The sequence below is a fragment of the Chaetodon trifascialis genome, chromosome 13 (genome assembly GCF_039877785.1).
Source record: "Chaetodon trifascialis isolate fChaTrf1 chromosome 13, fChaTrf1.hap1, whole genome shotgun sequence".
NCBI lineage: Eukaryota > Metazoa > Chordata > Actinopteri > Chaetodontiformes > Chaetodontidae > Chaetodon > Chaetodon trifascialis.
Genome location: NC_092068.1, coordinates 5,755,384 through 5,769,878, shown reverse-complemented (window position 1 = coordinate 5,769,878; position 14,495 = coordinate 5,755,384). Strand labels below are relative to the sequence as shown.

Sequence of the window (14,495 nt, the reverse complement as noted above, 5' to 3'; positions counted from 1 at the left end):
CAAGGTGTAATTTCATGGGCGGCATTAAATGAGCAGTCTTGCATTTTCTGACAGCCTTTTGACTGCTAGGAGGCGACTCAGCTGTAACGTGTCGCGTGCATAATAAACCATGCCAAACTGAGACCTCTTAACGCTAAATGCCTTTCCACCTGACTTCTCGCACTGACTCTGCAGCCAGAAAGGGGGGGGGGTGTTAAACATTTGCTTCATCCCAATGTTTTTTTCATAAGGGGGGGAGCCCATTTTGCTCATTACTTTGCGGCGGTTTGCAGCCCGCTCTTGGGGTGAAACAGCCTGGGCAGCTACTTTCATGTAATCAACAACTGAAGAGTCAAGACTGAGGCAGGTTTTGTCCCAGCTGAGTTTCCTAATTTGTACATTGGGAAATGTGTGGGTCAGAAATGCCTCACTTTTTGCTCTACAGTAGCTACTAAAATGATAAAATTTGTTAAAATCATAATATTGAATGAATAAATACTTGTTTTGCCAGTGAAATCAACATGGATTTAACACCCCATAAGCTACAAGCAATAATTATTATCTATGGTCATGTGTAAATATACATTATATGAATGATCAGTTGCATAATTCTACTTGTTGTACACATCTCCTTGTTACAATTATCTCTGCCCTGCTGAGTCAGTGTGGGTTAAAGAGCAGAATGTGAAACCACAATGAAAAACTACTTCCAAATATAGTTTTTAACACAGGCTGTTAAATTTCAATATTTCATGAAAGCCATGGGAGGACAACACCATGGCAACACCAATACATTTTAATGCTGGAGAAATGAAAACTTAAGTACCCAGTGTACTAGTGTATAATGTATAGAACTGGGTTTTTAAATCAATCTAAGTCCAGTGCAGCACTCACACACCACCCGTGGGTTGAAAGAGTTAGCAAAACACCTGCTTCATTTGACTTTGATCACGATAAAATATTTCCTCTCTGTGTTTCCATGAATAATGTTTACTAGTTGAGCCATGGTGGAGCAGCTTGTCCTTATGTCTAAACAACTGAGCAGGTCAATTGCCAATAGCTCCCAAAATAGCATATATAACCGCTGCAGAGCAGCAAGCCACAGGTTTACTGGACTTTTGTCATACTGAATCTAAAATGAGCCTGACAACGCACAACCCTTTTATTTCAATCAGTAGAAGTGTTGGCACAGGCCTGCACAGTGCATGAGTCTGTTTTTCTACAGTGACTTCATATGAATGCCACTGCACATGACCTGCAGTACTGTAGATTGTGCTTTCATCTATCTGTCTTTTGCTTTTACTGGAACTGACATGCTTTACATCATGGCTATTGTTTTAAATTTGTTCAGTGATATTAGGCAGATTTTAGGTTGCCAACTTCACCCCTGACCAGGGACTACAGCTGAAAACCAGCCTCTGGGCTAATTATGCCATATTTACAGTAATGTCTATCAGTATGCACTGTCCCTGAGACATAAACTGAATGAATAAATAAATGCTTGAAGTCTATTTTCCCCCCTGCTGCGCTTAGTGAAGCATAATCTCAATTGGCAGTGTTCAAATTACAAACATCTTTTTATGTGTATATTAACTGTATCTATAATGATTGGTCAAGTCCCTCAGTTTCCTATAAAACTACAATGAGCAAAGGATATAAATAAGCCAAGGTCTGTGGGTTTTGTGTAGCAATGCTATTATTGCCAGTGTGGAGATTCCTAACTCTCGTTGTGTACATATGGCAGTATTACATTGAGGTGGGTTTGAGAAAATTCAAACTTCTCCTTTAATACTTTTTTTTAAATAAAATCATTAGTGACATTGCATGAAAAAGTCAGAATGGATTACTGTAAGAAATATTATTCCAAAAGGTCATGATAAAACAATATTTTACAAAACTGTTAGCTCGATCATTTTTCTGCCTGAAATGATTTAAGGGTTTCTAATATGAAGCTGCCACCCAGTATAAGCTCAGTTACTGCCATCAGTCTAAAGCCCACAGACAGTTTCTGCAGGTTATTACTGCCGTATGACGGCCTATTATCTCTCTATGACAGGCCATTACCTGCACAGAGGAGCTGGGTAATGAAAGAGGCAGGAGGACAGAGAGAAGACAGTGTGCTATCAATATATCAAACAGATGCTCTTTAAACCGAGGCACAGGCACGGACGCTAACACTGAGACTATGTGACAGAGGAGACTCAGCTACAGCATACCGAGTTCTCAGTACACAGGGTTTCTACCCAAGTGTTGCATTCATGGATGCAATAGAGGGAAAAGCCACCTAGAATCAACTTGTGATTCCAATCAAAGCTGGATTTCTTCAGCTGAACCAATGTGAAAAATGTACTTTGCTGCAAAGGGACTGATTGAAAAGGCCTGTAACTTAAATGAAGCCTGATGGAAAAGTTGCACTGATTGATCGATTAGGAAAATGACAGAATATTATTCTGTGTGATTGTGATAATCGATTAATCATTTAATTAATAAGTCATTTATAAAACATTTTCCAGCTCAAACAATGATTCAGGAAAAATGTGTCAGATCAGTTGACAGTGAAAATAGTCACTGCAGCCGTAAAACCCTACATAATGCATTTCTTCAGTAGTCACATTGTCTCTCAGAAGACGTGTGACATATATGGTTGCAGTCATCAGGCTTTGTTCTCACACATCCAGATAAGCCAAACAAAAACGAAGAAAAGCTGCAGAGCTCAACTAAAGTGCATCAAACACACTTAATGTAAATGCACCTTCGGTTTACCCTGCAGAACAGATCTTAGATGTCAGCCAAGATTTCTTTCAAAAGCAGAAGAAAAAGCCTTCTCAAATCAACATGTCGCAATGCAAGCATTCATTTTTATCCCACAAAGAGCTGATACAATGCTCATCAAAGCTCACCAATGAGATAATCTACAGCATATTCGTTCGGTTTTTGTGATATCATTCTGCGCAGACTTATCAGATAAGTTAGATTTAAATGTTTTGCATTGTGAACATCGTGCATTCTTTTATTATTGGAGCAAATTGCAGCAATTTCAGATTTGAGGACAGCTATCATTGAATGACAGTAATCAGAGTGAGCAATCAGCAATCAGAGCAGCATTCTTTCAGAGTGTGCATTTATGAGAGTGAGAGGATTGGCTAGTCTGTCTTTGTTACCTTGGATGGGATGTCTTGAAATACAGGACAACTGATCGTTACCAGTGATGGGAAAGCGATACCCATATGCACGTGCACTACCATACACACACTCTTAGACACAGGCTTGAGTTACATGCAAGTGTCAGTTTGCCAATATGAGACGTCGTTAATGGCACATCATCTAGCCGGTTGTCCAAATCAGATTTGCAGAATACAGCTAGTCAATACGTTTTTAGAAGTTTGTATATAACAGGAGACTTTCAGTGTCTCATATTGGTCCAATAAAACTGTCAAATACTGATATATGAAAAATAAAAAAAAGGAATTTAAATAAAAAAAAACCTATATTACTATCAACCCTTAACAATGTAATCTTGCATAGACTCACACACACACACACACACACACACACACACACACACACACACACACACACACACACACACACACACTACCATGCTTGTTAATTCTGTGGTGGTGAGTGGATCAGTAAGAAACTGGACAGAGATGGTGGTGAGATAAAGATCTGAAATAACTAGCAGCTCTGGCGCACCAAAACACCCCCAGCACCAGCACCACCACCATCCATCTCTCTCATCTCTCAGTCCTCGCTCTTAGCCTTCGTCTGTTTTTTCTCTCACTCATTTTAGCCTTTGCTCAACTCCCACTCTCTGTGTGAAGACATTCCTTCAATACCAAGTGTCCATGTAGTATTACAAGTTTCACTATAAGAACAGCCTCTCGAGTGAAACAAGCAGTTTTTTAAACAGGGTCTGGAGCACCCCAGGGTATTTAATATGGTTCCTGTGGGATCCCATCAACAAGAAGAACTGATGAGTCTCAGTGTTTGATTCCTTTTCAAATGATCCCATTTGGGAATGCCTAACAATGACCTTTCTGTGCAGCATAATGGTTACAGCATGGCACAAACACAGTGAGACATGGGGAAATGGTTCCCCTCATAGTGCTGACCCTGTGATAAAAATGGGTGTAAATAACTTTTACATGTGTAGCTCTTACCTCTATCATCAATAACTAAATCTGTGCAACCAAATCCTTTGCAACGGGGTGTGCAGGCATGGTGCTAAGATTTATCAGTGCAGTTTTGCAGTGGTTGTCCACTTGGAAAGTATCTTGTACATTTGGTCAAATACTGCAGTTAAGTCGAATTTTCAAGTACTTTTCATGTTGATTTGACCCTGAAGGCTTGGCTATTACTTGCCATGATGCCAAATGTCAAGAGTCTGTGTGACTGAGGGCAGCCAGGGCCACACAGCGTGGTGACACACAATGACGTGGATGACTATAGTTAGTATACAATTTTATATATAATTTTCTCCATGTATGTAGGCTACAGCATTTCAATTTTGTTGGCATGCATCAATATTTCTAATAATCTAATGATATAATAATATGAGTGTCAAAGGGGCCATTCCGTATGATGAGTACCTCTGACACTTTAAAGCGAGTCTATTTAACCTTTGCTGAAAGAAAGCTGCTGTTGCCACAGATGGCAATGACAAATGCTAAAATATAGTGTAACACAACAGAACAGCACTAGTACAGCAGCACAAGCAGGCCAACAGAAGAGTCATACAGTCAGTGAACTGTCGCAGTAATGTCAGACAACAGCTAAAGGTTTGTTATTATTAACCATCATAAGATACAGCTCACACCAGACCATGTAGACTAGGTTCATAGCAGCAAAACTGGGATCTGTTTAAGGCTATTACTTATGAGTTTAACTTTTCATTTCTAAATTAATGTAGTTCCTCTTTCATATTTTAACTGTCAGAAGTTTAAGAATTACTGTAAGACTCAGCCACAGCTGCTGGATGTGGCACCTTTTCAGACAGTCAGCAGTAAACAACACAAACGAAGGGTCACCTCTTCAAAGAGCTCCAGGCTGTAGGTGTTGTCATCATCGGCGAAGAAAACCACGCCGGCGTCGCGCCTGCTCCGGTGCTGCCGGAGCCACGTGAGTGCCACATTCCTCTGTTCGGTGGCGCGCGGCATCCCGGTGCGCTTGAACCTGCGGGGAGTGAACACATGCAGGTGTGTGTACTGCACCCCGCACCGGGCCAGGAAGCGCGCCACCAGCTCCGTGCGCGCCGTCGAGTCCTCCACTACGATCCAGTGGAACCGGGGCACCTGGCGGAAGGCGTGGGCCAAGCGGGTCAGCTCCGCTTTCTGCACCGGGCGGGTGTAAGTCGGAGTGATGGCGTAGATAACCGGCAGGGCGGACTGGTTCTGGGTGCCACCCACCCCCGGTGCGCCGGTCCGGGCCGCCCACTGAGCCCTGCTGGTCCGAGCGGTTACTGGAGCCCGGATAGTCCTTTTACTGTCGATGTCGATCATGATGATGACAATAAGGACCCAAGGCAGCAGGATGAAGAAGCGGCTGAAACACACTGATTTCATGGCGAGGCTGAAGTTACCGTGCACCCTCTTTTCCACTCACTCCATCACAAACAGAAATGCACCGGCCGACCGACCGCAACTCCAAGAACCCCTTCCTGTAAACCTTGTGATGTTAGTCTTCACGACCAAACAACAAGATCGGGCATCGTGAGTCCATTTCAAACTAAGTAGCTAAAGCACAAAACCTTCCGCTGCGTTCCCCCGTCCCGGCGGGACCGTTTCCCCGGAGTTCCCCTCCTCCTCCTCCTCCTCCTCCTTCTCTGCTCTCGGATGGGACTTGAGTGCTTCTTCGTCGTCCTGTCCTCCTCCAGCTCACTCTCTAACAAGCCCCGTTAAATTCCCATGTTCTAACGTCCTTCAGCGCGCGTTTCCAGATGATAAACACAAGTCGGTGCTCCCTGCAGCGGGCGGTGATAACCCGAGGAGCATCACTTGGCGAGGACGGAGCGCTGCTCTGAGTCTGAGGATATTAATGCAGGAGGGGAGGAGCAGGTGCAGAGCAGAGGAGGGGAAACGGGATAGAGGAGAGAACCTGGAGAGAGAAAGACACAGAGAGAGAGAGAGAGAGAGAGAGAGAGAGGGGGGGGGGGGGGGGGGGGGGGAGAGAGAGAGAGAGAGAGAGAGACGGGAGAAAGGCCTCGTTATGTTGTGCGCATCAGTGTCCGCTGAGAATAAACCCGGCTCACAGGGAGAGGGAGAGAGGCTAGTTTGTGTTGCCGCAGCTCATGCTGTGTTTGTCAAGAACACATTGTTAAATCAAAAATAGGAGGACTTGATATGAGGACTCGTGGGACATGGATATCTACAGGGGTCCTCGAGAGAGCTCCAGGAGTCCCTGTGCTGATGGGATGAGAAACATTTAATTTCAGAAACAGAGCTATTGCAAATAGGCTTTTCATTCTCACCACCGTTTTCCTTATACAACATATTATGCCAAACTCACTTGTAGATTCCTTGAGTTAAAGCTGGAGTGGTTCAGGTTTATCACATGCACTGTGTCACAGTCAACAAGTCATCCAACTTAACAAATCAATTACCAAAATATCTTGTCACTTGACTTCAGGACTTGCTCCATCCATCATCATTTTTACAGTTGCTATTGAGGGCTTTGTCACTTGAATATAAACGTACATCTATATGACTTAGTGATCACATAAATCTGACACAGTGGCCGTCCACAGAGGCAAATATATTACAGACAATAACTGTTAATGCTTTTCTGTCCCTTGTGTCATGATCACTCTGACCACACAAGGTCATATATACCAACAGGTGATGTCTCAGGTGGTTCATCTGAGCAGAACTGGATGAAACAGGGTCAGCAGTCTGTTGTGGATCCATTTAGGAGCCTTTGAAATGGAAAAGTGTCGGAGCTCCTGGGTTACTGGTGTTCTCCACTTCAGCCGAAAAGCTAATCATTGATGGTTAATTATACACCCAACACAGATCAAGAGATCTGTCGGGAGGCAAGAGAAGAGAAATCACAGAGCCACACTAATAGAGTTGGTTCACACCAAGCTAATTGCAGGCAAACAAGCTTATAATTTCACAGGATGAAAGCACCTTTGATTGGTTGGATTAGGTTGCAGCCTGGGAATGCTGATGTTTCAGGAGGGGGCGGTAGTAGTAGTTTAAGCACGATGTTTGACACTTACAGACTTACTGAGTGTTACACTGTCCTCAAACCAAATGACTGCTGGAGGCTTAATCAAGCTCATGCTCAGTGATTTGGGTGAAAACCAGGTAATGGGCTTACTCAATCATGAATCACTTTTAAGAGACTGATGTGATGATAGAGAGTGATTTAACAGGCTCTATTCCAATATTAAATGCTCATGCTTTATCAACCTTGATTGCATGTTCTGCCATCTGTTCACACACAACGAGCAATTTGGAAATTAAGACGAATCATCAAGCAAAATGCAATTTTAAATGAGATCATTTTGATTAAAATTGCTTCAGATATTAGTAGCACAGCGGTGACACAGAGGAGGAGCGGGATTTTTGTTTGATGTGGGACCTTGAAAACATGATTTAAAGGAGCTTGTTCAGAAAAATGTAGATCTACTGGATAATGAAGTGTTTTCAAACTTGATTTGAACCAATACTTGACTAGTTTCTTTCCAAATGTATCTTGATGTAGTGTGTCAATAGTCTCAGCAGCAAGCCATCATACATAAGCAACCATTAAATGCCATTGTTAAGATTCCGAAGAATGAGAGCGGTTGCTGGACCAGAGGTACGGACAAACAGCAGGAGACCAGGAGCCGTTCACAAAAACCAACGGTTTATGACAAAACAAGATAAAAAATACAAGAACACAAAATCAGCCCAATAAAACAAAAGATCACTACAGAAGAATCTAGGCGAAGCAGTACAAGAATGCAATGGAACGAGATCGAGAACAAGGAGTGGCTGGAACATCATGGCACGAAGCTCAAACAATCGGGCAGCGTGCCCATGCTGCCATGTCGCTTAAGAGGTCTGGCAATCAGTGGAGATCAGCCTCCGGTGCGACGATGAGTGGCAGCACCACTGATGAATTTTCATGGAAACCGGGAGCTTGAGCCACACAGCAGTGGGGGAAATGACACAATCAATGGGGAAAGGACCAATGTACCGGGGAGCTAACTTGCAGGACTTAACCCTGAGAGGGATGTTTTTAGAACTAAGCGCTGGGAACGCTGGGGGCGAAGATTAACCGGCATTGTAACAAGAAGTCGTGACAGCGATTTAAATCCCCCGAAAAGGGCTCAGGATTGGAGATGGGAATTTACAAGTGGGGTGAGCGTCTGACGGAGCGGCTGAAGCTGGAACAGGAGCCCAGAGCTCCTGAGGACACTGGTGCAACAGCTAGCCCAGCCACTTGCGTGGTGAGCTGATTAACCTGAAGGGCTAACTGCTGCGTAGTCTCGAGCAGGGAACGCAGTGCGTGATCGTGGTGGCTTAGCCACTCATCCTGCTTCCGTAACGCGGAATGCACAGTGGGGTCCCCGTCCCCGAGCCGAGTGTCCGCTTGGTCCATATTGGCCAGATTGTTCTGTTAAGATTCCGAAGAATCAGAGCGGTTGCTGGACCAGAGATGCGGACAAACAGCAGGAGACCAGGAGCCGTTCACAAAAACCAACGGTTTATTACAAAACAAGAAAAAAAAAATTCAAGAACACAAAATCAGCCCAATAAAACAAAAGATCACTACACCGTGGCGAGCAGGTAGGATACAATAACCATAGACTAAGGAATAACAACTAAACTTATCTTTTTGAAGATGGCGCCGGTGTGTGTGGCTGCTCGTCTCTCGCTCTCTCTTTGGTGTGTGTTTTTGGTGTTTCTAATCCTTGGCACTCTACAGACCAAGTCTCTGCTGGTGTACGATCGCCAGTCTCTCCTGGATCTTCGGCATAATGTCGTGAAATCTAAGTGTGTTTGACTATGGTGGGCAAAAAAACCTTGCCTCCGCTCCTGTCGGGGATCCCGACTCATCTGCTCCGGGCCTCGGCCTTACCTGCCCGGCGGAAGCGTCTCCGTCGCCGTGGTAAACGCAGTGGCCGTCTGGTGAAGCTAAAGGTCTGCCTGGCACTGCCTTCTTCCATCTCCCGGACAGGACATGGACTATTCCTCCCTTTCGTTGTGTCCCGGCACTTCCTGGACCCCGTCGACACCTGCCTGGTACCTGTTGCCGGTCTGGATAAGGGACTCCGGCCCCGCCACCCCTGCTCTCCTCGGCTCCGCCAGCGCGGGGTGAACCTCCGGAACTTGAAGACGCTGCTCCGGGCTCCCCCGTCCGCCGAACCACAGGCCCCGTCTCCTGCCAGGATTGGCCTGGTGAACGCCAGATCACTGGCAAACAAGACGTTTCTTCAGCTCCCGTGGCTTGGACTTCCTCTGTGTGATGGAGACCTGGATCGGTGCTGGTGAGTGCAGCGCTCTTGTTGAGCTTTTACCGGCTGGCTGCTCTTACTTTAACTCCCCGCGGACATTGGGCCGTGAAGGAGGAACAGCGACTGTTTATAAAAACAGCTTTAAATGTAAGCAGCGCCCTGTTTCATCTTCATTATCCAGCTTTGAAGTGACTTTATTTGAGGTGGGTTGCTTTGACCCGGTGCTGTGCGCCGTCATCTACCGACCCCCCAAATACAACAAGGACTTCCTGAATGAGTTTTCTGACTTTCTGGCTGGAATCATGCCCAACTATGACCGTGTACTGTTTGTTGGGGATTTCAACATACAAGTGTGCTGTCCGGATAAACCGCTGGTGAAGGACTTTTTCAGCCTTATTGACTCTTTGAATCTGGTACAGTGTGTGTCTGGTCCCACACACGAACACGGACATACATTAGACCTGGTTCTATCTCACGGGGTGTCTGTGTTTAACCTGGAGGTCTGTGACAGTGTGTTCTCTGACCATATGCCTGTGTTATTTGATGCTGGTTTCTCCTGCGCTGCAATCAAATCTGGCACTCCTGTTCGGTGCTGTCGGGTTTTTAACCCTCTCACTGCCAGTCAGTTCTCTGCTGCTTTTGACCAGCTCTGTGTTCCCTCTGACTCGACTCCCCCTGATACAGAGGAGCTCAGTTCTTGGTTTCACTCCTCCTGTAAAGCCATTCTGGATTCTGTGGCTCCATTAAAAACTAGGCAGCCTAAAGCTAAACCTGAGCCTTGGTTAAATGACAGGACTCGTGCAGCTAGACGGGAGTGCCGTAAAGCTGAACGCAGGTGGAAGAAGGACAAGCTGCAGGTCTCACTTCAAATCTTAAAGGACTGCTGGCGCCAGTACCAGAACATTGTCAAAGAGACCAAAAGAGAACACCTGTCAGACATTATTGTGTGCAATCGCCATAACCCACGTGTTATTCAAAACCATCGACTCTGTTCTAAATGCCCCACAGTCTGTTGGTATTGAAGCATCCCCTGAACTGTGCAATAACTTCCTGCACTTTTTCATTGATAAAGTTGTTAGCACAAGGGCTCTCATCTCAGCTCCTGCATCTGACCCCTCTGTGTCTGTTCCCTGCCCGGCTGTGTTTGATAAGTTTGAACCTGTGACTCTGTCATATTTAGAGGATCTGGTCAGCCATATTAAGCCATCAGGCTCCCCTCACGATGCTGTCCCTCCTCATTTCTTTAAAGAGGTTTTCCCCAGTATAGGGCAGTTGGTCCTTACCATTATTAACAGCAGCTTGTCTTCTGGTGTTGTCCCCAGAAGTTTTAAACACGCAGTAGTGCAACCCCTGCTGAAGAAACCTGGCCTTGACCCTGCAATAGTGGCTAATTTCAGGCCCATCTCCAAACTGCCTTTTATTTCAAAAATCTTAGAGAAAGTTGTCTACGCTCAGCTGAAGTGCTTTCTGGATGAACATGATATTCTTGAAGTCTTCCAGTCTGGTTTTAAAGCTCTACATAGCACAGAATCAGCGTTACTCAGGGTCTTCAATGGCTAATGATTCAGGTGACTATGTGATTCTTGTCTTGCTGGACCTAACTGCTGCCTTCGACACAGTGGACCACAATATTTTAGCATCTCGGCTGCAGCATCTAGTGGGCATCTGTGGTAGTGCACTGGAATGGTTTAAGTCATATCTGGCAGACAGAACTATGTGTGTGAACATTGCTGGTTCTGGATCTTCCTCTGCTCCTCTGCTATATGGGGTCCCACAGGGCTCAATTTTAGGCCCCTTGATCTTTTCATTGTATTTATTTCCTCTGGGGTCCATTCTGAGAAAACATGGCATCTTTTTCCACTGTTATGCTGATGACAGTCAGATATATGTGCCACTGAAGAAAAAACATGCTTTCTCTATTAAAAAACTTCTGTTATGTCTTGACAACATCAAAGCCTGGATGGCCCTGAACTTTTTAAATTTTAATGAAAAGAAAACGGAGGTGTTGATGTTTGGACCCAGTGGCCCCTGTGAAAACCCCCCTGTTGATTTGGGCCCCTTGGCTCTTTATGTGAAGCCAACGGTCTCAAACCTGGGTTTTAAGATGGACGGTGATTTTAAATTGGACCGTCAGATAAGTGCAGTGGTCAAATTGAGCTTCTTCCATCTCAGGCAATTGGCAAAGGTGAAGCCTATTCTCCAAGGTCAGCACTTTGAAACAGCGATCCATGCCTTTGTTACTTCTCGGCTGGATTACTGTAATGCACTTTATTTTGGAGTCAGCCAGTCTTCCCTCTCACGTCTCCAGTTGGTCCAGAACGCTGCTGCTCGTCTCCTGACTGGAACACGTAAGAGGGAACACATAATGCCCACCCTGGCCTCCCTCCACTGGCTGCCTGTGCATTTTAGAGTTCACTTTAAGATTCTTTTATTTGTTTTTAAATCTTTAAATGGTCTCGCCCTGCCTTACCTCTCTGAGCTGCTTCATCTTTACGCTCCTGCTCGGTGCCTCAGGTCAGCTGATCAGCTGCTCCTGGAGGTACTGAGGTCGAAGCTGAAGCTCAGAGGGGATCGTGCCTTTTCTGTCACTGGCCCAAGATTATGGAACGACCTACCTTTGTGCATGAGACAGGCCCCCTCATTGTCCATTTTTAAAACTCGTCTTAAAACACATTTTTATTCCTTGGCTTTCGACCAAGCTTGAGACCTTGCTCCTGTTTTATTGTGTCTATTGTTTTTATTGTTTGTCTAATATTTTAGGTTTATTCATTTTATTTATTTATTTATGTTCATATGTGCAGCACTTTGTCACAGCTGTGGTTGTTTTTTAAAGTGCTTTATAAATAAAGTTGAGTTGAGTTGAGTTGAGTAAACTCTGACTGTCGCCACCAAAACCCTCAGAATAACAATAACACAAAATCAGCCCTAAGAAACACAAAAATCACTACGCCGTAGTAAGCGGGTAGTAACAATAACCATAGACTAAGAAATAACAAGCGAAGACAAAACTAGAACCAGAATACTAAACTAACGATGCAAGGAAAAACAAGTCAACAAGAATCTAGGCGAAGCAGTACAAGAATGCAATGGAACGAGATCGAGAACAAGGAGTGGCTGGAAGGTCATGGCACGAAGCTCAAACAATCGGGTAGCGTGCCCATGCTGCCATGCCGCTTAAGAGGTCTGGCACTCAGTGGAGATCAGCCTCTGGTGTGATGATGAGTGGCAGCACCGCCAGGCCACACCTCCACTGCAGGCAAGGAGAGAGATAGAGTCATTAAGAAAAACAACAACATAAACACAGACCATAACAGTGTCCCCCTCCTTAAGGGACGACTCTTGGCGTCCCAACAGTGCTGCCCGGGTTAGACTGGTAAAAGTCCCGAATCAACCCGGGGTCCAAAATGAACCTCCTGTGAACCCAGGAGCGCTCCTCCGGGCCGTAACCTTCCCAGTCTACCAGATACTGGAGCCCCCTGCCTCTCCGTCGGACGTCCACCAAACACCACACATGGAAGGCCAGGTGGTCGTCGATGATCCGGGGGGGGAGGAGGGGGGTCGGACGGCGGGCACAGCCGGCTGGAGGCAACGGGTTTCAGCTGGGAGACATGAAATGTGGGATGAATTTTCATGGAAACCAGAAGCTTGAGCCGCACAGCAGCGGGGGAAATGACACAATCAATGGGGAAAGGACCGATGTACCGGGGAGCTAACTTGCAGGACTTAACCCTGAGAGGGATGTTTTTAGAACTAAGCCAAACCTGCTGCCCCTTCCGATACTCTGGCCTGCGTCTTTCACCAGCGTCCTAAACTGCACAGAGTAATCCCCCACAGATAGTGATCCCTGGCGGAGCTCCAGCAGCCGGGCCGAGGCATTACCGCCATGATCAGGGTGATAAAAAACAGAGCTAAACTGCTGGATGAATGAATCATAACTTAGCTCCTTAAACCCCAGCTGGCAGCTCAAAGCCTCTGCCCAGGCTAACACCTGACCCCGTAGTAACCCAATCACAAAGAAAATCTTGGTCTGACTATTAGCAGAGGCGTGGGGACGCTGGGGGCGAAGATCAACCGGCATTGTAACAAGAAGTCGCGACAGCGATTTGAATCCCCCGAAAAGGGCTCGGGATTGGAGTTGGGAATTTCACGAGTGGGGTGAGCGTCCGCCGGAGCGGCTGAAGCTGGAACAGGAGCCCGGAGCTCCTGAGGACACTGGTGCGACAGCTAGCCCAGCCACTTGCGTGGTGAGCTGGTTGACCTGAAGGGCTAACTGTTGCGTAGTCTCGAGCAGGGAACGCAGTGCGTGATCGTGGTGGCTTAGCCACTCATCCTGCTTCCGTAACATGGAATGCACAGTGGGGTCCCTGTCCCTGAGCTGAGTGTCCGCTTGGTCCATATTGGCCAGATTGTTCTGTTAAGATTCTGAAGAATCAGAGCAGTTGCTGGACCAGAGATGCGAACAAACAGCAGGAGACCAGGAGCCGTTCACAAAAACCAACGGTTTATTACAAAACAAGAAAATACAAGAACACAAAATCAGCCCAATAAAACAAAAGATCACTATACTGTGGCAAGTGGGTAGGATACAATAACCATAGACTAAGGAATAACAACTAAACTCTGACTGTCGCTACCAAAACCATCAGAATACAATAACACAAAATCAGCCCTAAGAAACACAAAAATCACTACGCCGTGGTAAGCGGCTAGGAACAATAACCATAGACTAAGAAATAACAAGCGAAGACAAAACTAGAACCAGAATACTAAACTAACGATGCAAGGAAAAACAAGTCAACAAGAATCTAGGCGAGGCAGTACAAGAATGCAATGGAACGAGATCGAGAACAAGGAGTGGCTGGAAGGTCATGGCACGAAGCTCAAACAATCGGGTAGCGTGCCCATGCTGCCATGCCGCTTAAGAGGTCTGGCACTCAGTGGAGATCAGCCTCTGGTGTGATGATGAGTGGCAGCACCGCCAGGCCACACCTCCACTGCAGGCAAGGAGAGAGATAGAGTCATTAAGAAAAACAACAACATAAACACAGACCATAACAGTGTCCCCCTCCTT

General features: G+C 45.8%; 1 protein-coding gene across 1 annotated transcript in view; it reads right to left on the bottom strand.

The window, feature by feature from the left end:
* The window catches only part of b3gat2 (beta-1,3-glucuronyltransferase 2 (glucuronosyltransferase S)), a 41,359-nt gene extending 35,137 nt beyond the window's left edge, over positions 1 to 6,222 (bottom strand). The window contains exon 1 of the mRNA XM_070977250.1: positions 5,010 to 6,222. Within this exon, the coding sequence (XP_070833351.1) occupies positions 5,010 to 5,543 (534 nt within the window). The 5' untranslated portion in view covers positions 5,544 to 6,222. The remainder of the gene's footprint in view (positions 1 to 5,009) is intronic.
* Between the last annotated feature and the right edge of the window lie 8,273 nt (positions 6,223 to 14,495).